At 47.9% G+C, this 25,702-nt stretch overlaps 1 protein-coding gene across 1 annotated transcript; it reads right to left on the minus strand.

The window, feature by feature from the left end:
- Positions 1-7,459: 7,459 nt before the first annotated feature.
- LOC132244751 (syncytin-1-like) lies at positions 7,460-16,151 on the minus strand. The gene is made up of 2 exons (XM_059717161.1): positions 15,504-16,151; positions 7,460-9,754 (listed from the first exon to the last, which is right to left on the minus strand). The coding sequence occupies exon 2, from the start codon at positions 9,144-9,146 to the stop codon at positions 7,662-7,664; it is 1,485 nt and encodes a 494-aa protein (XP_059573144.1). The 5' UTR covers positions 9,147-9,754; positions 15,504-16,151; the 3' UTR covers positions 7,460-7,661.
- Between the last annotated feature and the right edge of the window lie 9,551 nt (positions 16,152-25,702).

Here is a 25,702-nt window from a genome sequence, read left to right on the forward strand (position 1 = left end):
AAAATCATGATTTATCCAATTCTTTTCATCTGTCTAACTCCACAAAGGCTTTCACAAGCTTTCTTTAAAACTAGTCTAAGGCAAACATGTGGATGCTGGTATTTTTTTCTGGGCAGAGGTGATTTAGGGTTAGTTGAACACTGCCCTGCCCTTCAGTATAGTGCAGTGGTGGCTCAGTCTTCCAGCCCTGCAGATGGGATGAGTGTACCTGTAGACCTAGGTGCACCAGCTCACCCCACACACTAGATCTGGCCACAGAGTGACCCTGTACAGTGGCATGATGCAGCACCTAGAGCCATGTCATCCAGTCTGCAGGACTCCCCCTGGGCTCCATGGCATGGTCCTGTGAGCAAAATTCAGGTTGGAGGTTGTACAGCACTGATTTGGTACAAAAGTGTTATATTTTGATGGGCCCAGGTGTCTTTTCTCAAAAAATGGTCAAAATGTGACAGTTGTTACTTTATGGTATTTTTCTGACCTGTTCTGTGAGAAAATGACCAACATCCAGATGGTAGAGGAATAAAGCATAAGTCCTTATCCTGCCCTATCCACCAATAATGAGGACTTCAGTATTATATGGAAATCCATGGCAGGTGAATATGATGACTCCCTCCACTTTGTTTTTTGTTAAGGCTACTATAGAAACAAAATTCCGATACAAGAAAAGTATACAAACATAGGTTTAAGTTACCTCATCTTTACAAAGGAAATACAGTAATATATAACAAATTATAATTGTTATAATTATATAACAATCCTCTAATTTTGTTAATACAAAGTCCAGACAGTTTAGATTGGTAATTCACTGAGTTACACAATTTATTCTTGTTCTTGAAAACTCTTGCTATCGTATGCTTATTTATTAAATAGAAGGATGGGAAGTTATGACCTCTAAATCCATCAATTGTCTTTTGTAGCAATTGTTAAGGTTCCATGTGCTACACCAAAGTTGGTGTTTTTAGGGTTTTTAAGCAGGCACACTGATCCTTGGGTTTTGCTTTCACTCTCCCAAGTCTCTGTCCTACACTTCGTGAGTACTGACTGGTATGTTGCCAGAGCTGTTTATTCTGAATACTTTCATTATCCTTGGCAAAAGGGGTGGGGCGTTGGGGTCAACTAGAAACGGACATTTGATGTATTATGCATTGGTATGATAGGACTCCAGTGTGTGCTTTTGAAAATACCTCTCTGTGGGTACATCTACGTGTGCAATTAATGCTACGTGATAAACACTGGAGCAGTTTGCGCTGGAATACACTGCTCCTGGGCACAGCATCTACACGTGTATCTGGGACAACAGCACTTTGAGTTGGAGTGGAGCAGTACCGGGTATCAAGCAGGCCACAGGCTCAGGGGGGAGTGGGGGGCAGAGCCCTGGGCTTCGGGTGGCGGCAGAGGGGTGGCTGAAGTACAACGCTGCTGAAACTGGAGCCAAGTGGCTGACCCTGCAAGCCTGCTGCCAGCCGGGGCGGCTCTGCCCTGGCTCGAGGTGCTGCTGTCACTGTCCACACATGCAATGCAGTGCAGTAAATAATTCCACCATAAGATAGTACTGTCCCCAACAGTACTACTTTATGGCAGAGTTAATTAATTTACTGTGCCCTAATACTAACGTGTGTAGACTGTGATGCTTTACTGCAGAGCTAAAAAGTCACCTCCACAGGAAAGCACACATTTAGATGCACCCTGACTATCCAAGTGTCTACTAAGACCTGCATTGCCACTGAGTATTGCTTCACTGCTGGTTGTACTCCTGGACTGCTGTTTGGAGATGGGAAGAAGAAGTGGGTGGGCAGGCAAGGGGTAGAATACATAGGTAGATTGGTTCCTTCCATTGCATCAACATAGTTCAGAAATTTGTTTTATTTAAAGCACGTCATGATCTCCAACTTTTATTCACTGTGATCACACAATCCTGCCACATGCTTACATATTGTCATGCAGAGTTCCATATCACCACCTACTGAGACCTTTCCTGATGCAAACTTGTGATAATGAGGGAGGGATAGCTAGATCCACAGTGGAATCCATTATGTACGGTGGTTTCATTCTGGTCCTGCAGCTATGGCTACTCAATCTAGATGTTGGAATAACAATGTATATAACAGTCTGTGGTCATAGTTCAGTTCCCAGAGGCAAATAACCTCCCAAGAACAGCTACTATCCTCTGACTCTCCAAGTTTAGGAATAACTTATACTGCGTTGCTTGGAGATGCTTTGCAATAGCTTTTCTGAAGCCCTGGAATAAAACTTACTGTCTATCTTTACCCACTAGTACTATAGCCAACTTTTCAGTGCGGAGACAGGGCTTTTTTGGAAAACAGACAGATTAGTGTGGCAGTGAATGGGGTGGGGGGAGCAGGGTAGAATTGCAGAAAAAACAAATGCTGGTGCATAAAACTTTTGGCAGATTTTGTTTAAGCAAAATTAAGTTTGCCCCTGATCAAATAAGACAAAAAACAGATTTGCTAAATGAAATAAAACAAGACATCTGTTGACGTGGAAGATAAATATGGATTGCAAGGTAAGGGAGGTTGGTTCAACTGCATCGTGTTGTTCTTATTGTTGCTGCTGTTCAAATCATGGCTTCCCTTTTAAAGGTGTAAGGGCCTTATGGTTTTAGAGCAGGGGTGGGCAATTATTTGGGCCCCGGGGGGCCACTTAGGGAGTTTTGATGAACTGTCACAGGCTGAGTCAGTTACCCCCACCCAGCAACAACTCACCAAAACTCCCTATGTGGGATGGGGCCCCGGGCAGTGGTGTTCAGGAAGGGGAAGGGTGGGTGAAGCTGGGATCATGGTGGGGTTGAGGGACAGTGACAGTGCAGGGCTGGGGCCAGGGCCAGGGCCAGGTCAGAGCCACGATAACCTGCTTGCACACCCCTGTGATGGGTGCCAGTTCTGCAGGCAGGGGCATGCAGAGAGTGGATCACAGCTCTGCCCTACTCCAGCCCTGCGCTGTCACTGCCCCATGATGTCAGCCCCAGATGCAGCTCCCTCCCCACTTGCGTAGCTCCCAGCCAGCCTCCATGGAGACTGGGCCCGGACACTGCATGGCTGGGCATGGAGCTGCACTGGGGGCCAGGATCAGGATCTTGGGGCAGTTATAGTAGGGTTACCATATGTCCAGGCTTTCTCAAATCATGTCCTCTTTTTTGGCCCCCTGTCCTCGTGTCCACGTGGGTTTGTAAAATGGAAGCAAATGTCTCACTTTTTGCATTCCCTCCACTTTCCCGGGGACTAGCAGCTTGGGACTGCATGGGGCTGGGAGCGGTGGGCAAGGTGATGGGTTGTTGGGGGTCATGTACTCTGTGCTCAGGCCCCAGCAAGCTCCCAGGTAAGAGAGACAGAATGTGCGTGTGTGCATGGGAGCTGCGTGGGCAGCAGGGCTGGGGGGCAGGGGCTGCAGGTCAGGAGTGAAGGGCACCAGTAGGGCTGGGGGGGCAGGGGGTTGTGGGTCAGGACTGGGGGGGCAGGGGCTTAGGAGTGAGGGGCAGAGGTAGGGCACAGGCATGGGCATATTACTGCCCCCCTCCCCACCCCCTACAAGTGTCCTCTTTTCTTGATACTTGGCAATATGGTAACCCTAAAGAACTGGGTCAGAGCTGGAAGCTGCCACTGGGGGCAGGGGGTGGGGGGGTGCAATGCCCACAAGGGGGCAAAGAGGGCTGCGAGTCCCATGAAGGATGCTTGGAAAGCCAAGGAGGGGAGGCAAGGGCAAGGGATGGCCACATGTCACTGTTGAGCCCCTAATGGAGGGAAACAGCCACCCTCCTCTTGCCCATCCCCTCCCCTGCCCAAGGCACATAGCCCATAGGCAGGGGAGGGAGGGGGAGGACCATGACTGCAACTCCACATCACTCAGGACAACAGTGGCGCTGGCTCCGCTGCACCCTTGGAAGCGGTGGCCAGGACTGTCCCATGCCAGCCTGCAGCTCACCCAGGGATGCCTGTGTAGCAGTGGCACCCCCCAGCCTCTAGCTCAGCATAGGAAATAGCAGCATGGAGTGGAGTAATGTGGGGACAGCAACAGCAGCCCCAGTGAGGGCACTGCATTGGGGTCAGGGCCAGGGGTCAGTCTGCATGGAGACTGGCCAGGAGCATGTGGGCAGGGTGGGACCAGCTGCATGTGCTGCAGGCAGAGCGGGACCAGCCGCAAGCACCCAGGCTGACAGGGCCAAGGGACCCACCACAGGCTCGGCAAAATCACTTTGTGGGCCAGATCCAACCCATTCCTATTTTAGAGATAAGGTGATGATGACAAAGCAAAAACAAGTGAAATATGTGCAGCCACTGCATCTTAAGCAATGTCTTAGATGTGTGAATTGTTCTATTCATCTTGGTATCTGATAATGACTAACTGCAGTATCCAATAACAATAAAATGTTGGCATTGTTAGCTCTGCGATGAGAGCACATAAGAGGAAAGAGAAGGATCTTATTCTGGTGCATAGTGGATAGCATATGAAGGAAGATAACTATTCTTCCTCCCTTTACATCTACCTTTCTTATCTTGCCTGTAGGTCTAAAAGGCTAGGGGAAAGCAATATAGCCAGCAGGCCAGCAAAATTCCCAGCCAGTCCACTCCACCTCCCTCAGCAGTGAGGCCAGGTCACTGTAGTGAGAGATGTACTGGAAGCTTCTTCCTCCTTGCCTCTAATGCTTGCTGCCCAAAGGCAGAGAGAAATCACTGCATCAGTTGCACCCATTATTCTAAAACTTTTCTGTGTTGCTGCGTAGCTAAAATATTTTTAAATTAAAGATTTAAATAGAGATTGATAATTAAGAATACTGATATGAAAGATTGATGGTATGATTTCAGAATTCAAGGCCCTCAACATGTCTATTCCGCCTGACAAATCTCGGCTTCCAGGGCCTAGGTTAAAATTGAGTGGTGTACAGCGCCCCCTGTTGTCAAGTCACATGCTTCATGATGATTATGGTGATGATGATGAACAGAGTAATAAAACTGCATTCTTCCAAATCATTTGGGGGGAAAATGTTTTTTAAAAGGCAGTTAAAATATTTAGTATTTAAACATATCAGGTATTGTGTCAGAATGTGTACCTTGATATTTCTACTACTATGGAGTAACAGGATTGTTATAGATAGGTTGTGATTTGAATGGAAAAAAATCTCAATGTCTTACTGCAGAATCACTATCCCCTACAAAAGGTGAAAGAACAAAGCAGAAACTGTCCATCTGGGAGACTGTAGGAATCAACAGAGAAAAGTAGGGTTGAAGGGTCCTCAGGAGCCCCCGCTTAACACAGGATCCTCCCTATTTTAAACTATTCCAGACAAGTATCTAACCTTTTTGTAAAAATTTTCAAGCATGGAGATTCCACAATTCCTTTGAATACCTTGTTCCAATGCCTAGCTATGTTCACTGTAAGAAAGTTCTTCCTAATATCCAGCCTAAATTTCCCTTGCTGCAATTTAAGTCTGTCACTCTTTGCCCTGTTCTCTGCAGCCAGAGAATAGTTTATCCCCGGGGTCAGCAACCCCTGGCATGCATGACAGAGTGTGCCACATGAAGTCATTTTGCTTGGCATGCCACCCCTTGTCAGGAAGGTTGTTTCAGACTCAAAGTTTTACCAGAGCCAAACCTCGGTGGCAGGTGGCAGGGGTCTGCCTGAGCCAGCTGTAGCAGGCAGCCAGGAGGCTGCAAGGGGCTGCCCCAGAGTCCATGGAGCCCTGGCCCAGCTTGTTGCTGGGGGCAGGTGCACACATGCTTTAGGGCAGATGACACGGGAGCTGTGAGGGGCCCAATCCTTCATGTGGCAGCACATCCCCAGCCCCTTCCCTGCCATCTGCCCCAAAGCATGGGTACACCCGCCATGGGAAATGAGCCAAGCCAGGGCTCCAAGGACAGTGGGGCAGCTGCTTGCAGCCTCCTGGCTGCCTGCCACATCCAGCCCAGACTCTAGGCAGGCCCCTGCCACCCACAACAGCCCAGACTGCTTGCAGCAGGTGGTGAGGAGGAGGCCACAGGGATTGGGGAGTTTCCAAGCAGTTTGGTGGGAGCGAAAGGAAGAAGGGGAAGAAGAAGCAGGGACCAGATCCTGCTCTGGGAAGGTAAGTGACCCAGGGTTGCTTGTGTGTTTGTCTTGTTGAGGGTTGTTTGGTGGGTTGTGTGTTTGGGTGTGTGCTCTGAGCAGCTGAGAAGGTTGATGGCTGATTGATTGCTGCTTGTGTGCGAGCAAGGGCCCTAACAAAGGGACCTACCCAGTAGGGCTGTGTGAGGCTTCGGACCGTGCTTCGGATCTGGAGAAGCTTCAGATGCTTCGGCGTCCAAAGCAGCATGTTTGGATCAAAGCGCTGGCTTCGTTAGGCTTTTGAAGCGGGTCAGAGGTTCCAAACTGCTTCGGAAAAGCTTCAGAGCCACCTCAGAGATCCGGCCATAGGGTATAATGGGGAATCCGTTAAATATCTATAACTTTGTTGCTTTTGTCTGATTTGGATGAAACTTGCAGGGGTGGTAGCCTCTGTTGAGAGCATGAAGCCTGCCAAGTTTCAAGAAGATTGGTGCAGGGGTTCGGGGGAACTGCACCCCAAATTCTTGAAAGCAAAACTCATGTCCTATCTATGTGTTACACCACAGGGGGAGTGAAAACTGCAGAGATGGTAGCCCCTGGTGAGGCCACAAAGCCTGACAAGTTCCAAGGTGATAGGTGTAGGGGTTTGGGGGGAACTGCACCTTAAGCTGCTGACAAGCAAAACTCGTGACATAGATGAACCTGTGTGTGTTAAGGCACAGTGGGGTGAAAGCTGCAGGTCTGCTAGCCCCTGCTGAGGCCACGAAGCTCAAAGAGAAAACTGCAGGTGTGGTGGCCCCTGCTGAGGTCACGACACCTGCCAGCTGTCAAGGAGATAGGTGCAGGGGGAGTCTGGCTTCTGGGGCCCTGCACCTCTGGCTGCTGGCAGGCAAAACTCATGACATGGGTGCTTGCACAACTGAATGCATCTGTCTTGGGGCAGTTGATTGTCTGTATTGATTATTTCCTCTCCTTAGTCCATGGTTTTGTAGGTGTTAATCCATGCTTGTTAACTCATTATGTAGTAGCTAGATACTGTGTATTGAGCTGGTCCCTGTGTGAATCATGATTAATTGGTACCTGTGTCGTGGAAACACACACAGAGTACTTTTGGGTCAGGTCAGCAGAAGCTTTTATTCAAAAGAAACTACAGCTGTAGGGGGAGTTCCAAAGTGACATGGATTTCCCAAGCACTTGGAAGGGGTCCCCCCCAAGAGCAAAATCAGGAGGCTTATATACTTTTTAACAGTCGCTTACAACTCACGTGATCATATAGTGAAATTAGCATGAAAAGCGGCTATAATATTACTTCATTATTTCTTTGCTGTTATCAGGATGGGAATTATGGGGGAGATAGGGTTAGTTCACAAACCTCCTTCTTGCACCTGGAAATCTACTTTGTACATACTTTTTTTTTTTTACCTTCAAGGCCGCGGTGAGCGAAGCATTTGCAGAAGAGTTACAAAGAACAAACACTTGCCCTTATCTGTTCTACTGTACCGAGCCAGCAATTCTACACAAAGCGGTTATGTCATCTTATAACTAAAATAATCAAAGTTTAAGGCATATATTTTTTCTGATTCCACAGCCCCCCCCCTTTGAGACTATTTAGTCTCACTTTAGCCTTAAATTTCCATTCTCATGAGCCCCTCTATTTCATCATGCAGCCTTTCATGTTTTCTTTTAATCTGCTCACACTTTTGTAACACCATTATTCTAGACTCTGCTGTGGGTTTTCTTGCCTTGCTAAAGCTTCCCCTGCTGGCTTTCACGCAGCAGAGGATCAGTTGCATTAAGACATAGAACATTATCAGAACTATCAAGACAAACAATATTCCATACAGGATTTTCTTGCCAAGGGCCCCGAAATCTGGGAGCCAGGAGGTTAGCCAAGACCACATTTCTTCTAGACCCCAGTCAGTATTTTCTGAGGCCACTTGATGTAGGACCCTTAACTGATTTCGGATTTTGCGAATGTCAGTTTCGATTCGCATGTCCTGATTGACATAGACACAACAGGTGGAGTTTACTAAGGCACATACTCCTCCCTGGGATACCAATAGGTAATCTAGGGCTATGCGGTGTTGTATAGTTACTTGTGAGATCTGGGAGATCTCTTTTTGCAGAGCCTGAATTGCATCCGCAGTGGCATTTCCCATAGCTTCCATTGTGGCTGAAATGTTAATTATGGCTAGTTCCAATTCTCTTACTCCAAGCCACGGTATGAAGGTTCTCACAAATCGATGGAACCCTGTGTTTCTGGTAGCTAAGGGGTTAACCGCCCTTTTCATGTGATGGTTGAAATTTTTTATTTGTTCCAGATATATTGCACTATGCATTTCGAAACCAGGGATAACACGTCCAAGAGTGCATGCCCCCACCCAATTCCAGGGCAAGATTTTATGAGCCCTGTTTCCGCAGAGCCAGTAAAGGCCTGGGGCAGAAAGGGTACTCAAATCTCGACAGTTGTTGTGCCCTATCCGGCACTTTCGATTGATATGCATCGTATAGGACGGTCCACGTTCAGCTGTTATTCTGCTGGACCGAGATATATTACAAGAAGTAAAATTGGAGTGAATGTAAAATTCTGATCTGTTTGCAATGAGAGCAACATGAGGTTCCTTAGAAAAGTTGTAGACCATGAATCCTGTACAATTGAGAGAGGGTACGTTACCCAACAGGATTTCACTGGTGCTACTAGGGCTATAATCTAGAGTAGTTAGGCAATGAGGGTAGTGTCCTACAGGTGTGGCTTTATTATAAGCTCCGGTGTTGTTGGATCTGTAACAGAAAGGCGCCTCTACTCTTGGGGAGATTATCCAGTTAGCAGGGGCGGCCCTCCATTCTTTAGGAGCGGACCGATGGGCAGCTAACGAGTAGTGTCTAACGAAGCCGCCGTTTATTGTTCCCCATTGCTGGAGGGATATTGGTACTCCGATCATTGGGATTCCTTGGTGTAGGTGTGCTGGGCTGTGAGAGCATATCCAGCAGTCACTTTTATTTCCAGCTTGAGCCACCGCATGGGAGATCTGCAAATACAAATTTTTCTCCCACCCCCCTTGGGTGATACTAAGATACCCAAGTGTGATATATAAGGATATCAGTGCCATTTTTAGATACAGGAGGGACAAAGAATCTTAACAACAAACATAACCAGCACCAGTAAGAAAAAGAACACTACCAGCCAAACCCAGGATGGCAGCCAAAGTCTTTCTTCGTCCTCTGGGCTCAAGTTACCTAAAGGACTGATAATGTCGGCTCTTGGTCTTGATCGAGGTGGTGATCTTCCGAATGGGAGCATTCACTTTCTTCGAGGCCGAAGATGATATCTTCGTTTTTCAACTGATGAATCCGGCTGGGCTGAGGGGTTGGGTGCAGGGGAGAGGTTACTAGCACTTGCACCCTGATGCTCCTCACTTGCCTGAGTGAGGTCCTGAGGGTCTTTGTCCTTGGCCTCAGGGAAAGATCCCAACCTTGGTTGGAATACAGCTGCTTCGGGGTCCAATGGAGGTGATACCTTCTTGCAGTGCGAGGCGTGAGTCCACGTTTGGTGACCTTGGCAACGAACAGCAGAATTAGTGGTTAGAAGTACCTGGAAAGGTCCTTTCCATCTGGGTTGAAGTGCGTTTTTCCGTTGATAGACCTTTACGTAGATCCAATCCCCTGGTTCGAGGTTGTGACAGGGAACATCCGGTGGTTGAGGTAAGGCTTCTTGGACCTGTGAATGAACAGACCTGGCATACTTCATTAATGCCTTGCAATAATTTAGTACAGTTTCATCAGTTAATTGTAGGTCTGTTTGGTGAGGGGCAACAGGTGGTGTAGCTGGCATCCTCATGGGTCGTGCCATGAGTATTTTATAAGGGGTTAGGCCATGTTTTCTGTTAACAGTGTTTCTAATGTGCATAAGAGCAATGGGCAGTGCATCAGGCCATTTGAGGCCTGTTTCAGCACAAATCTTCGAAATGCGCGTTTTTAAATCAGAGTTTTTACGTTCTACAGCACCACTTGATTGTGGATGATAACTACAGTGTAGGTGTTGCTGTATGTTGAGTGCTTGGCAGATGTTTTTTACTATCTGTCCTGTGAAATGGGTGCCACGGTCACTATCTATTGTGAGAGGCAATCCAAATCTAGGGATGAATTCTTTGAGCAATTTCTTTGCTACAGTGATGGAATCAGCACGTACACATGGGTAGGCTTCCACCCATCCAGAGAACACATCAATAATAACAAGAATGTATTCATAAGAACAGCACTTAGGTAGCTGCACAAAATCAATTTGCAGATTTACAAACAGTCCCCATGGAGGGGGATGGGCTGCGGGTGTCGTTTTTACCCGTTGCCCAATGTTGTGAGCTAAGCAGATGGGACAGGAGCTACAGTACTGTTGTGTCATGGAAGGAAAATTTGGGGCAAACCAATTTCTTTGTACTGTAGCAATCATTCCTCCTTTGCTCGTATGGGCCACAGAGTGGGTTAAACGAGCAAGATGTGGCAAAAGCTCTCTAGGCGCCACCAGGCGGCCGTCCGGGGAGCGCCAGAGAGAGTCGGGGTGCAGTGAACATCCTGCACGCAGCCAGTCATTTATTTCCTTTTTTGGGGCCTGATTTTGAAGAAGGGCCAGACTTGAAAGGCTAGCCAAAGGAGACTGGTCTGCTGAAAAACAAACAAAAACAGAGTTAGGAGCCTGTGGGCCAGAAAGGGCCGCATTTCTGGCAGAACGGTCTGCCAGATCATTTCCTCGTGTGACATCATCAAACGGTTTCTCATGAGCTTTACATTTAACAATAGCAATAGCAAGAGGCAATTGAACAGCTTCTAAGAGCGCTTTTACATAACAACCATGACTGATTTGGGTCCCTGATGAAGTGAGGAACCCTCTTTGTTTCCAGATTTGTCCAAAATCATGAACAACACCAAAAGCATACTTAGAGTCAGTATAAATGGTTGTGGTTTGATTTTTTGCAAGAATGCAAGCACGTGTTAAAGCAATGAGTTCAGCAACTTGAGCAGAACGAGCTTGGGGTAAAGAATAGGCTTCCAAAACAGCATACTGAGTGCATACTGCATATCCCGCAACTAATTTGCCTGCATCATTTCTAAGACAGGAACCATCAACAAACAAAACAAGGTCAGAGTTCGGGATAGGAATGTCCTTGAGGTCAGTTCGAGGGGTTAACAATTGAGTTGTGATAGACAGGCAATCATGAGGCTCACCATCAGAGGCAATAGGCAGAAGTGACGCAGGATTCAGAATTGAACAGCGATTTAAGGTTACATTTGCAGCTGACAGTAGAAGTTTCTCATATTTAGTAAGACGGGAATTGGAAATGTGCTGAGTTTTGCCCTTGAGCAGAAGGGCCATCACAGCATGTGGAACTGCAACGGTTAAAGAGTGTCCCAAAACTAGAGAATCTGCCTTTTCAACCAACAAGGCAGCAGCTGCAACTGAACGGAGGCAAGGAGGAAGTCCCGCAGCTACGGGATCAAGGGCAGAGCTGTAATATGCAATTGGGCGATGCTTTTCACCATGCAGCTGAGTGAGTACTCCTAAAGCGATTCCTTCCCGTTCATGACAAAACAAGGTAAAGGGTTTCTTATAATTAGGAAGTCCAAGAGCAGGAGCAAGAGTGAGGGCTTGCTTAAGGACCACAAATGCTTGTTCGGCTTCAGGAGTCCAAGGGAGGGGTTCCGGGGTGGTATCATGAGTGAATGCTTGCAAGGGTTTTGCGAAAGCAGCATAACCCAGGATCCACTGTCTACAATAACCCGTTGCACCTAAGAATCCCCTCATCTGTTTTCTAGTCATAGGTTTGGGAATGTTGAGGATAGCTTCAACTCTACTAGGGGAAAGGTGTCGTTCTCCTGCTGAGATATCATGCCCTAAATAATGTACCTTAGACTTGCAGAGCTGCAATTTAGATTTTGAGGCCTTGTGGCCTTTCTGAGCTAAAGCTGTGAGGAGTGTCAAAGTATCTTGCTCACAGGCCTCTAAAGTGGGTGAGGCTAACAATAGATCATCAACGTACTGAACAAGGGTGGACCCCCCTTTGAATGTGATAGGATCCAAATCTTTTTTTAGGATCTGGGAAAACAGGGTTGGGGACTCTGTATATCCCTGAGGGAGTCTTGTCCAGGTATATTGAAATCCCTGATAAGTAAATGCAAACAGATACTGGCTATCCTTATGAACGGGGATAGAGAAAAAAGCAGAACAAAGATCCACTACTGTGAAATATGTAGCATCTGAAGGGATACAGGAAAGAATAGTGGCAGGGTTAGGGACCACGGGGAAAGCGGGTAACACAGCGGCATTTACAGCTCGAAGATCTTGCACAAAGCGATACGTATCTTTACCAGGTTTTTTGACAGGTAGGATAGGTGTGTTGCAAGGGGAGCGTATTGGGACAATAATCCCTTGCTCAAGGAGTGAGGAAACGACAGGCTTGATCCCTTCCTCAGCTTCCTTTGAGATGGGGTATTGTGGGACACGAGGAAGTGGCTTGGCAGGGTTCAGGATGATACGCACTGGTTCAGCACTCAGCATGTGCCCCACTTCATTCGCATGGGTGGACCACAGCTGTGGAGGTACTCGTGCCAACAGTTCCTCTTGCAAGAAGGAAGTGTCAGGATCAGAGTACTCCTGGGTTAGCAAAGCCACAAGCTCGGTTTCCCTATGTTCCGGTACCTCAAGGTAAACACCATCTGGGCTACAATAAATCACGCATCCCAGTTTACACAGCAAGTCCTTATCAAGAAGGTTGACAGGTGCACAGGGGCTAAGAAGAAAGGCATGATTTTCAGACAAAGGGCCAATAGAGATGGAGACAGGTTCGGAGACGGGATGTGGGATAGGTTGTCCGCCTATACCGACAGCATTTACAGTTTCAGGAGAATAAGGTAGAAAAGGAAACTCAGCAGCCTTTAGCGTGGAGCGGGACGCTCCGGTGTCGACAAGACAGGAGACAGGTTTACCAGAAATAAGGCATTCAACAAACGGACCAGATTGGTCAGTAGCAAGCAAAGGAGCAATGATGTCACTGTCCCTCAGGCTGTCCTATTCAACACTGGGAAAATTGACAGGAAGTGGAGGTGGGGGCTGGGGTCTGGGTCCTTGGCCGGGGCGGTTGGGGCATTCTGATTTCCAATGTCCTTCTTGCTTGCAATAATGACATTGGTTCCCATAGCCTGGGTTTTGTGGGCTCAAGGATCTATCTCTTCCCCTGAATCTACCCGGGCCTCCCCTTCCCCGTCCTCGTCCCCTTCCTCTACCTGGACCCTGCAACTGAGAAATCTGTAAGGCCATTAACTTAAACTCGGCACTGTCTTTAGACCGTTCCAATTTGTTATGAAAATGGTTAGCCGCAGCAAGGACTTCGGTCAAATCTTTAGTTTCCCAGCCAATAATTACTGTTTGAATTTTCTCAGCAATTTTAGGGTTAAGTCCCTGGACGAATGCTGCCACTATTGCTTGTTTAGCATTTCCGACTGGGTTATCCATTCCTGAGTATCGTTCAAATGCCTGTTTGAGGCGTTCTAAATAGTCACTGGGGTGTTCATTTTTGTTTTGTTTACAGGTATTTATTTTGGTCCAGTCTGCCTTTTTTGGGCAAATTGTGAGAACTGCCTGAACCAAAGCATTTCTCTTGTCAATAAAGTCTTGGCCAATCCCTGGGTTTTGATCTGGCCAAGTACAGGCAGCGTACAGACGTAGCATAGTCTCCTTGGGCAAAATGGATCGCATGAGCTGATTAATGTCAGCCCATGTTGGATTATAACAATTTATAACAGTCTGCAATTCTTCCTGAAATTTTTCTGGGTCTTCCCTGATTTTTGGGAACTTTTGAGTTAAATTGTAGAGATCACCTGGAGTCCAGGGTGCATGCACAGTTACTATATTTTGTCCATCGGTGCCAATGCCTGGCATTTGTCTTAGGGGGTAAACTTGTGCAGTTCGGGATCTCAGATTGATGGGAGATCTTTCCATGCCTATTCCCATTCTTCTAAATACACCTGTGGTGGGTTGTGACCCAGGAGTAAATTGCCACACTGGTGATGATTGAGTGGCAGATATGGTGGATGAGTCCGGACTATTAAGCTCCGTGGATGGATTTACTGAAGGAGCTTCAGCTAATGGGTCACTAGCCTGGGCTGCAGCCTGATGTTGAACCGGTTGTTGCTGATGTGGGAGTCCCAGGAGAGCGGGGTTCGAACAAAGGTCAAGGATATCCTCTGCTGGCTCCGGTGGTGGGGGCGCCCCGGGCAATGCTGGATACATTGGAGCGGTGGCCAGCGTGTAATTTGGGGGAGCAGCCAATTTCTCCCGAACAGCTTTTAACTGCTGTTTTAATTTTTCTTGAGAGTCTTTTAGGCTCTTAGTTTGAGATTCTGTCCGCCTTTTGGACATTTCATCATACCAATAAAAGAACGCGTCCCACTGGTTTTGTGGTGTTTTGGATCCACGGGACTCTAACGCCCCTCTCAAGTGCACTATTTTATCCTGATCAAATGTTCCTTCCTGTGGAAAATGTTTCACAGGATCATCCCTAGTATACCAGTTCCACTTATCCAGGTACTTGCAAGTCTCGGGAGAATAGTGTGTGTACATAAAGTACGCCGGAGTCCCCTTAGGGGGGACAGGAACCTGTTTAGACTGACTTGTTCCCATTTTTAGTCACACAGGGAGACGTAGGAGAGGCTTATTTAGGATGTCCGGGCCGCTCAGTGTCTTGCCCCGCAGTTTTTCACTGCCCAGACAAAAGGCTTCTGACCCGACACCGGCTCATAAAATGGAAATGGGGAGGGAAACACTAGAGGGATCCTTTCACTCCTGCTTTTGGCAGAAGCTACTGGGACGAGGGGTTTGGAAAAGACAAAATCACTCAGACGCCCTGTCCACTGGGTCACGAGGTTCCAGTTGGGTCCCCTTGCTTTCAAAACTGCCCTGTCAGGCAGAATTGGGGCGGCTGAACCCAACCGTAGTCTCAGTCCTGGTCAGTGGCTCATATTTCTAAATACACACACACATTCATTCAATAAGCCCTGTCCACTGGGTCACGAGGTTCCAGTTGGGCCCCCTTGCTTTCAAAACTGCCCTGTCAGGCAGAATTGGGGCGGCTGAGCCCAACCGTAGTCTCAGTCCTGGTCAGTGGCTCATATTTCTAAATACACACACACATACACATTTATTCAGTCAGCCAGACCTCCTACCCCACACCGCCTTAGTTAATTAACTACAAGCCCGATGTGCTGTTGGATGAAGGTGCCTCAAACAGTTTCTCCCTAAAACGTATGTTACCAGACACAAAATGGGATCCTTTACCAGACAGAAAATTTTAGCCGGCAGTAAGGTTCAGACTGACCTGTTTTAACAAGGTTCAGATCCAGTTACCACGGCCAAGTTGGGAGCCTACAGGCAGTCCTCCTCCGAAACCCCAATAGAGATTTTGAATTAGGTCTCTTACCTCTCAAGTTTGGCGCCTCAGGGTTCGGGGGGGGGGTAGCCTGCGGTCCTCCTTCCTCAGCCTGTGTTCTGGATCCGAGTCACGGCACCAGGAATTGTCGTGGAAACACACACAGAGTACTTTTGGGTCAGGTCAGCAGAAGCTTTTATTCAAAAGAAACTACAGCTGTAGGGGGAGTTCCAAAGTGACATGGATTTCCCAAGCACTTGGAAGGGGTCCCCCCCCCAAGAGCAAAATCAGGAGGCTTATATACTTTTTAACAGTCGCTTACAACTCACGTGATCATATAGTGAAATTAGCATGAAAAGCGACTATAATATTACTTCATTATTTCTTTGCTGTTATCAGGATGGGAATTATGGGGGAGATAGGGTTAGTTCACAAACCTCCTTCTTGCACCTGGAAATCTACTTTGTACATACTTTTTTTTTTTTTACCTTCAAGGCCGCGGTGAGCGAAGCATTTGCAGAAGAGTTACAAAGAACAAACACTTGCCCTTATCTGTTCTACTGTACCGAGCCAGCAATTCTACACAAAGCGGTTATGTCATCTTATAACTAAAATAATCAAAGTTTAAGGCATATATTTTTTCTGATTCCACACCTGGTAACACAGTAGCTTAGCAGCCAGGCCTGCAGTAGTCCCCCCTCCCCACCCCTCCCCATGCCCCAAGACAGACACAGTTGAACAAGCACCCATGTCACAAGTTTTGCTTGTCCACAGCTTGAGGTGGAGTTTCCCCCAAACCTGTGCACTTATCTCCTTGAAACTTGGCGGGCTTTGTGGCCTGAGCAGGGGCTACCACCCTGGCAGTTTTCAGCCCCCTGTGGTGTAACACATAGACGTTACATGAGTTTTGCTTTCACGAATTTGGGGTGCAGTTCCCCCTGAAGCCCCACACTGATCTTCTTGAAACTTGGCAGGTTTCATGCTCTCAGCAGAGGCTACCACTCCCTCCTGCAAGTTTCATCCAAATCAGACAGAAAACAACAAAGTTATAGATATTTAATGGATTCCCCATTATACCCTATGGCCGGATCTCCGAGGTGGCTCTGAAGCTTTGGAGCCACTTCAGCAGGATCAAAGCAGGAACCCAGTCTGGAGCTCTGGATCAGATCCCTGGCATCTCAAGCAGCTGGATCTGAAGGCAGATCGAATAGCTGCCTACTTGCACAGGCCTACTAGCCAGTCCAGGCCCAGGAGAAGTATATAAGGAGACAGTCCAAGCAACTAGGGGAGCAGTAAACAGGGAGAGCAAACAAGACAGTTTGCAAGCAGTTCGTAAGTCAGTTCCCTCTTTGAAGAAGAACCTATAAGATTTTTTCTCTCTTTTTTTTTAATATGTAATTAAGACTGACTAATCTACATAGTTTTATTTTAAGCAGCTAAAACTCAGAATTTAGACCAATACTTAAGCCCCTTGTTTAACTAGAGTCCAGAGCAAAGGGGAATTTGCTAAGGAGTTTGCTTGGAAACTCTCTCACTTTCACTATAAGCTTGCTGAAAGGAAAGAGGTTTGCAAGAAAAAGGTGACCCTTCAGATCAAGGAACAGCAAACAGGCCCACTACAGAGGAGTTTGCTAGGGAAGGTCTGCTTGGAAAGAGAGGCAGGAAGTGAGAGAGACCCAGAGAGATGGTTGGAGGATGTCACAATCTGAGAGCCACTGTTACTTCCAACTCTTCCTCTGCTTGCACCTGTGAGGTGTCTGTCCAGGCAGGATCACACACCATTGAGGCTTTCACCTAGGTCCTGGTTTCGTGCTGTGCAGACTGCAGCTTGCAAGTTCCTTCTAGTGATGGCCAGTTTGGGGAGTGCCTGCAATGTGAGCGGTGCTTTCTGGTGGAGTACCTCAGGAAGCAGGCAAGACAGCTACAAGAGGAGGTAGCAAGGCTTCAAAGCATCCTCCACCAGGAGGACTTCATTGATTCCATGCTGAAGGAAACCTGTAGGACTGGAGGAAGGACTGCCAAAGGTGGTGCTAGAATGGGAAAAAGGCATGGACTCCCAGGAAGATGGAAGCTGGAAGCTTGTGACCTCTGACAGCAAGAAGTTGTTGCTATCCCCACCTGCAGAGATTTGCCTGGAAACAGATATGGAGCACTAGAAACAAAGGAGGAGCAGCAGCATATTTCATTGGTAAGAGAAGCCAGGCCATGAACCCCCAAGGTGGGGAGGATTGAGACCACTGCCATAAAGAGGAAGTGGTGGGTGGTGGTAGCTGGAGACCCCCTTCTCTGGGAGATGGAGGTATCCATCTGCCGACTTGACCTGTTGTTTTGGGAGGTGTCAGCTGCTTGCCTGGAGCCTGGATCTGAGCTGTCACGGAAGGATTACCAAGTCTCGTCTGACCCTCTGACTACTATCCAGTGGTGACGCATAGGGGGTGCCCTGAGAGCGCTGGTGCACCCCCTGAGAGCACCGGCCGGGGAGTGGGGGCACCAGGAGAAGCAATCCCCACGGTCCCCCTGGAGCCGATTGCTCCCACCCAAAAGTGCCAGTGGCATGCCACTGCTACTTCCAAGTTGGCATGATCAGTCACAGGGGAACCCCCCTCCCCCCCCAAGTTGCAGATGCAAGTGCCCCCCTGACTCAGGAGGCACCAGTTGCCCATACTACTATCCCATTCTGCTCATCCATGTGGGCACCAGAGATATTGCCAGGGGTGTGCCTGAGCAGATCAAGAGTGACTATAGGCTCTGGGTGCAAGGGTGAAGGGGACAGGAGCACAGGTGGTGTTCTCAATCCTTCTGGTCAAGGGAAAGGGCCTGGGTAAGAGTGGAGGCATCCTGCAAATCAATGCATGGGTGCATAGGTGGTGTTGCCAGCAGGGATTTGGCTTCTTCAACTGTGGGATGTTGTTCCAAGAAGGACTGTTAGGAAAAGATATCTACCTGATGAAGAGAGGGGAGATCATCTTTGTAGATAGGCTCACTAACCTAGTGAGGAAGGCTTTTAAATTAAGTTTGCCAGGGGATGAAGACCAAAGCTCTGAGGTACATGGGAAAGTGGGTGACCTGGAGGAAGCACAAAGAGAAGGGTGCAACAGAGGAGGTCTCCTCATTCTTATTGAGACAGTAGGGCAATCAGCTAGTACCTCAGATGTCTGTACACGAACACAGAGAGCCTGGGAAACAAGCAGGAAGAACTGGAAGTTATTGCACAGTCAAAAACTATGACATGATTGGAATAACAGAGACTTGGTGGGATAGCTCACAAGACTTGGAGCACTGTCACAGATGGGTACAAACTGTTCAGGAATAGCAACCAGGTGAGAAGAGGAGGAGGAGTTGTGCTGCATGTAAAAGAGCTGTATGATTGCTCAGAGCTCCAGTATGAAACTGGAGATAGGCCTGTTGAAAGTCTCTGGGTTAAGGTCAGAGGGGAGAGCAACAAGGATGATGTCATGGTGGGGCTTTGCTATAGACCACCTGACCAAGAGGATGAGGTAGATGAGACTTTCTTCAGACAACTAGCAGATATTTCCAGATCACAAGCCCCAGTTTTCAAAGGGGATTTAATTGCCTTGACATCTGCTGGGAGGGCAATACAGCAGCATGCAGGAAATCCAGGAAGTTTTTGGAGAGGACTGGGGACAACTTCCTGGTGCAAGTGTTGGAGAGAGCAACTAGGGGTCATGTTCTTCTTGACCTGATGCTCATAAGCAGGAAAGAATTGGTGGGGGGAGGGGGGTGTAGAAGTGGATGACAATGTAGGCAACAGTGACCATGAGATGATCAATTTCAGGATCCTGACAAAAGGAAGAAAGGAGAGCAGCAGAGTATGGACCCTGAACTTAAGAAAAGCAGAATTTGACTCCCTCAGAGAACTGATGGGTAGGATCCCCTGGGAGGCCAGTCTGAGGGGGAAAGGAGTCCAGGTGAGCTGGTTATATTTTAAAGAAACCTTACTGAGGGTGCAGGAGCAAACCATCCCAGTGTGAGGAAGACTAACAGATATGGCAGGCAACCAGCTTGGCTTAACAGGGAACTCTTCAGTGAGCTTAAAAGTTGCTTGGATCTTTAGTGATCTACATAAGTGCTGAGTACGGGGGGGGGCCCAAGGGCCCTTGTCCCACTCAGGAAGAGTCATAATGTGACCACCCATCTCTAATTTGGCGGAACAGTCCACAAATGGGAACATCAAGTCCTAGTCCTGAGCTGCATGACTCTGGGACAGCATTTGCCCCAGATTCCCAGTATCTTGCAGGGATCTGGGTTTTCTGTTCACTGTGTAAAATGTAGGAAACGGCAGGTTTCCCCTTGCAAGCTGGCTGAGTTCCAGCCTGCGAGGGGCTGCAAGGAGTGGGATGCAGGGCTCTCTGTGTGCGTGTGTGTGCGTGCATACGTGCATGTGGCCAGGAATACAACCCAAGGCAGTGATGGAGAGCAGATCCCCCAGCTGCCTGAAAGTAAGTCTATGGGGGGGCAGTTTGAAGCCCTAACGTTGAGGGAGGGATTAGGACAGGGGCTTGGTCTAGGGTTACTGCCCAGCCATAGTGGTTCATGGAGCCTAGGGCCAGGACAAGGAGCAGGACAGGACTACGGACAGTCTATCTAGGAGGCAGAGGAGTCTGGCTCCCTGCTGCTGTATGTACTCGGGGGGAGGAGGGAATGGAGGGACATGTGCCACAAAGATTTGTGCATAGGGTAGGGGTGGATGCGGGCTGCCTACTGCAGGCTTGGGACTCCCTGCATCGCTGGGAGCCCTGTGCCAGCTGCACTGTTATGGTGTGGTCTCCCCTGGCCACCTGGCAGCAGCAGGGGCAGTAGCACGGTGTTGTGCCTCCCACTGCTCCTGAGTGGGCAGGGGGCACCTCATTATGGTGGTGCAGTTGGCATGGGACTCCCATGGGGGGCCAGCAAGGCGGAGAGCTCTGAGCCTGTAGCAGGCAGCCCGCATCTGTCTCCACCTCCCACAAGCTCCACTCAGCTCTGCTTCAGCTGTGCTATTGGGGGGGGTCATCATTTTAGGCCCCCCTCCAGCAACAATAAAAGTCAGCACCTATAGCACTGCCTTCACAGGGACCAGTGTTAACGTTTCCTCAGAGCCTTCCAAAGAAAACAGATGGGAAGTACATATCTAAAGTACTTTTATGAAGCAAAATGAACATTCTTCAGTGTGAAATCTTATTAACTAGTTAACAGATTCTGCTTTGTAGCCTAATCAAATCACCTTTCCTTTTCCATAAAAAGGCCTATTTGTGAAGTTGACATGTGAGAAATATCTTGTCAACCTGTTAAGTCTGATGAAGAGATGTTGACGGGGCACCAGGATGCAATCCCATATTCACTTTCATTCCAGATACTGACTAAGGAGAAAGTCCTCATAATTTACAAGTGCCCATAATTTACACAAACAATAGCATGGTTTCATGTAAATTTTAATGAAGCGCTATAAACACCAAAGAGGAAGTTGGTCCACTTACTATTTGAGTATGCGGCTTATTGTTTAAGCCTAAAACCCATTCCAGAAATGCAGACAAAGACACAATGGAATCTGATGTGCAATCTACATTATTGCACTTCCTGCTATGCCACATGTGCATGGCAGGAGGTGTGATTATGGGGTCAAGCATCAGATCCCATCACACCATATTGCTGGTGCAGGGGGAGCCTGGGATTGGGATCCCAGGCTCCCCCTGTATTGGCAAATAGCAAGCTCCCATAGCTAGGAACCATCCCAGCTAATAAAGCTACAAGTCATGGGGGTGCACCATGTGCTCCCACAGCTGGGAGCCCATTCATCTGACTGGGCTTCCAGCCACGGGCAGCGGACCTGGCCACGTGTTCAATTAATGGCATGATAGGAACTAGCCACAAAGTTATTCCACATCTTTTGTTATTCCACATAATTTTGTGTCTTATTCCCTGTTTTATGGCACCATTAATCACTTTAACTTGTGGCTGGGTTACAACTTAAAACATGATTAACTGGTTTATTATGTCTTATGTGTAATGTGTGGCAGGGGCCCTAAGTTAACCAACATCACTGTGCCTGAGCTTCTAGAGTTGTGAAATAGAGATAATTTTTAGCTGCCAGCTGTGCATAAGAGATATTAATTGTTTTAAAAGAGCTATTGCAGTCCTTTGAAATCTGTCTTCTGCAAAACTTACAGTACATTTCAAGCACTTCAACAGCAAAAAAAAATGCAGTAAGAATTGATGCAGATTGAGAGAACTCAAGTACAGACAGTCTACTGGAAAAAGAACAGACTACCAGCTGGCTTGGCACTACACAGGTGTCCCATGTTGTTGTTGTTTTTGTTATATTGTCACTGCTCCAGATTTCAGTTGCTTCTTAACAGAAGCTAGCAGTTTGTATATGCAAGCTAATCCATTTGTCCTCTGCTTACAGTGTACATAATATTCTTCAAAATTCAACACGCCCTTTCTCACAATATCAGTACTATCTCAGTGGGTGCACAGCAGCATGGTAATGTGGTGTGGGAAGAAGAGGAAAAGGCCCTGTTACAGTGATTGTCCAGGGGGAACAGAGCCAGAGGCACAAGGGACCCCCCCGCCCCCCGCAATGGAGCCTGACACAGGGATGACCCAGCCCTGTAAGGAGAGCCCTGAAGTCAGGGCAAACTTACCTGTTGCAGGGCCAGAAGATGAGAGGGAGTCACGCTGGAACGAGATGCCCATGCAATTTACCAGCTGGCTCCATGTGCAGATAAAGATGGTGCGTGTGGATGATGTCATCACCAGATGCCATCTGGCCAAAATAAAAGCTGGCAGCAAAAGAGCGACAGGGGAGGCCCTGCTGGGAGCAAGTGGCAAAGGTGCTCCCCATGCCGAGCACAGGCTGTGCCGGCCAGCATTGAGGGGTCAGAGGATGGACCCCTCAGAGGGATTCATAAGCCCCTAGAAGAAGAGGATGGCCTCGAGGGACACAGGGGTCCACAGATGCTAGGACTGTGAGTGGGGAAGGGCTAGAGCCCTACACCCCTTTTCTTTCTTTTCTTTATGAGTTTGGGACTTTAGTTGAGGAACCCCAGATGGACCCTTGGGCAGAGGTCAGGGCCCCTGGGACAAAGCTCAGGGATCAAGAGCAGGCAAGTGGCACTATAAGTGATAGCGCAATTAAGGGAGTTACAAAGGAGCCACTGGGATGTCCTAGCACCCTGAGGAAACCTTAACTGGACAAGGGCATCAAGGGTCCAGCAGATGACGAGGGGGCAAGGGCCAATGCTAGGGGGTGGCCCCATGGACCATCAAACAGGCTGTCCTGAAGGCTGGTGCATGGTTGGGGTGTAGGGGAGGTGGAGCCCCAAGAACTCCCACTAGGGGGCATAACAGCCATGGGGAACTGCCAGAGGGAACCCCACCAGTGAAAGAAACACCAAAGTCATGGCAGGTGAGTTTCAGGGTTTCCCTTAGGAAGAACGTGAGCCCCCACTGAAGTCGCAGGAGCAGGTGCTACAGCCAAGCCCAGGTGCATGTTCCAAGGTGGCTAGGGAACGCCTCCTCAAGACCAGGTGGGCACAGTGATAATAAGAAATTATGTCACCAAAGGCATGCTCAGTATCACTCTTTTGGGGCTGTATTGTGGCAAGCCATGATGGTGGGAGACTTTCTTTCCAACTTCTGCTAATAAATGTTTAGCTCCAGTATAATAAAAGCTAATGATAAGTTACCTGTTTGAATTGTTGAAAATAATTTCTTATGGGATTTAATTTACAAAAAGAAAAATTTAGTTAAAAAAAAGAGAAACAGTTTAGAGGTTCTCAGACATGTTCACAGTGGGCACATCTACATGTGCAATTAATACAAAGCAATAAACTATGGAGTGTATTGCTCTTAGGCATACTGTTTGCATGTGCACTTAGGACCACAGCATGTTGAGCTGAGTTGGAGCAGCACTGACTGGCAGGGAGCCATGGGACCCAGCCTGCCAGCCTAGGTCTGCTCCTGTCTGGCTCGGTGTGCTGTTGAGTGACTATCTGGGGCACAAGGGTGCTTCAGTGTGGGCCTAGCCAGTAGGCAGCTCCCACACTGAAGCACCCTCAAGCCCCAGCCAGCTGGGGCAGCGTCTACAGATACAGTGCTGTGAAGTAAAAAACTCTGTAGCAGGATAGTACTTGTAATGTTTTCAGCAAAATACAAGTACTATCCTGCTGCAGAGTTTATTAGTTTGCTCCAGCCAAAATGCCCTACATGTGTACATGCAAGAAGCTTACTGCAGAGCGAATTAGTCTACTCCACGGTAAACATCTTGTGTAGACACGTCCAGTATGGTTCACGTCTGAGACAGCGTAGTGGACCAGCTTCCCCCATAATTATAATAAGATAATATTTTTGTGGAAACTGAAATAATTGCATGCATAGAACAAGAAACATTAGGTTCCTGTAGATGTATTTTTAATCCTGCTTAAATTTAACACCATCTCTTATTGCTCTTTATCTACCTTTCCCATCTATCTTCCCCTTTAAAGATGGAGTGTTTTAAAAAATATTTCTCTTCTCTACATTAAAGCTTTTGTTTGTTAGTAGCATTGGCTAAGCTGCATTCCAAATTTACATGTTCCAAATAATCCTACAATCCATGGTAATATTATTGACCTATCCAATCAAATCCTCAGCCCAGCTGAGGTGTCTATATTATTTGTCTTTCTGCTCCATTACACATCTTGCACCTGTATGGAGACCTCAAGTGTTTTGCCCTGCTACCTAACACTAAGGGAATATTTCCAGGCAAGGAGCCACGCAACAAATAACTCACCACAGATCTGAGCCATACACGATACAAAGGAGGACAGCCCATGCACTGCACCTTAAGGCCTCAGGCCCACTCTGGCCATGTATATAAACTGGTTTTGTCTCTGTGCCCACTCTGAGATTGCCAAAAAAACCCCCAACAGTGTTTATGTTACACCTCAGTACAATGGAATGGAGAGCCATACACGTCTTTAAAACAACCCTGATGTTATACAACAGGTTGATAAGCAGGGATTCTGATTTTCTCTGATAAAAAAAAAAATCCCCAATTTTCAGATTTAAAAAAGTAACCCTTTTACTTTACTTGCTGAAAAGGGAGGGAGCCATTGTTGTCATGGACAAAGCAACATATCTGCAGGAAGCTGAGGAACAACTTTTCAGCACAGGGTTTTACAAGCTCCTGACTGTGAGGACCCCATGACACAATACCAGAAGGAACTAAATAAACTCTTAAAGAAACTACCTCTGGAAACACTGAACAGGATTCATGCTTCCACTGTCCAGGATCCTAGGCAAGCAACTTTTTTTTTTTACTTATTACTGAAGATCCACAAACCCGGCAACACAGGACATTTCATTCTCTCTGGCATTGTCACCATCACAGAGGGAGTCTCTGACTACATTGACTCAATCCTATTCCCACACACCAAGGTTGCTGCCAGTTATTTATTGAAAGCTACTACACATTTCCAAAAGAAACTACAGTAGTTTCCATTTGCAAACTTTCAACCACCACCATATTAACTACAACAGATATCATAGCTCTGCACACCAACATCCCCCATGAGTAGGGCTACCATATGTCTGGCTTTTCCCAGACATGCCCTCTTTTTTGGCTCCCTGTCCTCGTGTCCAGGTGGGTTTTTAAAATGTGAGCAAATGCCTGGGTTTTTACTTTGCCTTTTCTTTCCTGGGGACTAGCAGCTTGGCTGCTTGGGGCTGGGAGCAGTGGGCAAGGTGATTGGCTGTCAGGGGTCACGTGCTCTGCACGCAGGCCCTGGCAAGCTGCTCCCAGATAAGAGAGAGGGTGAGTGAGTGTGTGTGTGCGCGCAGGTGCATGCGCATGTGCATGCGTGCGTGCGTGAGCTGCGTGGGCAGCAGGACTGATGGGGCAGGAGGCTGCAGGTCAGGAGTGAGGGGCACTGGCAGGGCTGGAGGGGCAGAGGCTTAGGAGTGAGGGGCAGAGGCAGGACACAGGCATATCACCGGCCCCCCCAATTATATACCCTTTCCCCTCTCCTCCCCCCTAGCTCCTCCTCCTTTTTCCCCCAGCTACCCCCTTCCCCTCGCAGGTGTCCTCTTTTTTGATCCTGGAAACATGGTATCCCTACCCCATGAGGACAGATTGCAAGCCACAAAGAAAATTACCCTTACAAGGATACTGCTTCTGTTTCCATGGCATTCTCTTGCTTTGTCCTCCTCACACACAACTATTTCAGATGTGAGGACTCCCTCTACCTAGAAACAAATGGCACTGCCAT

Source organism: Alligator mississippiensis, chromosome 1 (genome assembly GCF_030867095.1).
Source record: "Alligator mississippiensis isolate rAllMis1 chromosome 1, rAllMis1, whole genome shotgun sequence".
In the NCBI taxonomy this organism is placed as follows: Eukaryota; Metazoa; Chordata; order Crocodylia; family Alligatoridae; genus Alligator; species Alligator mississippiensis.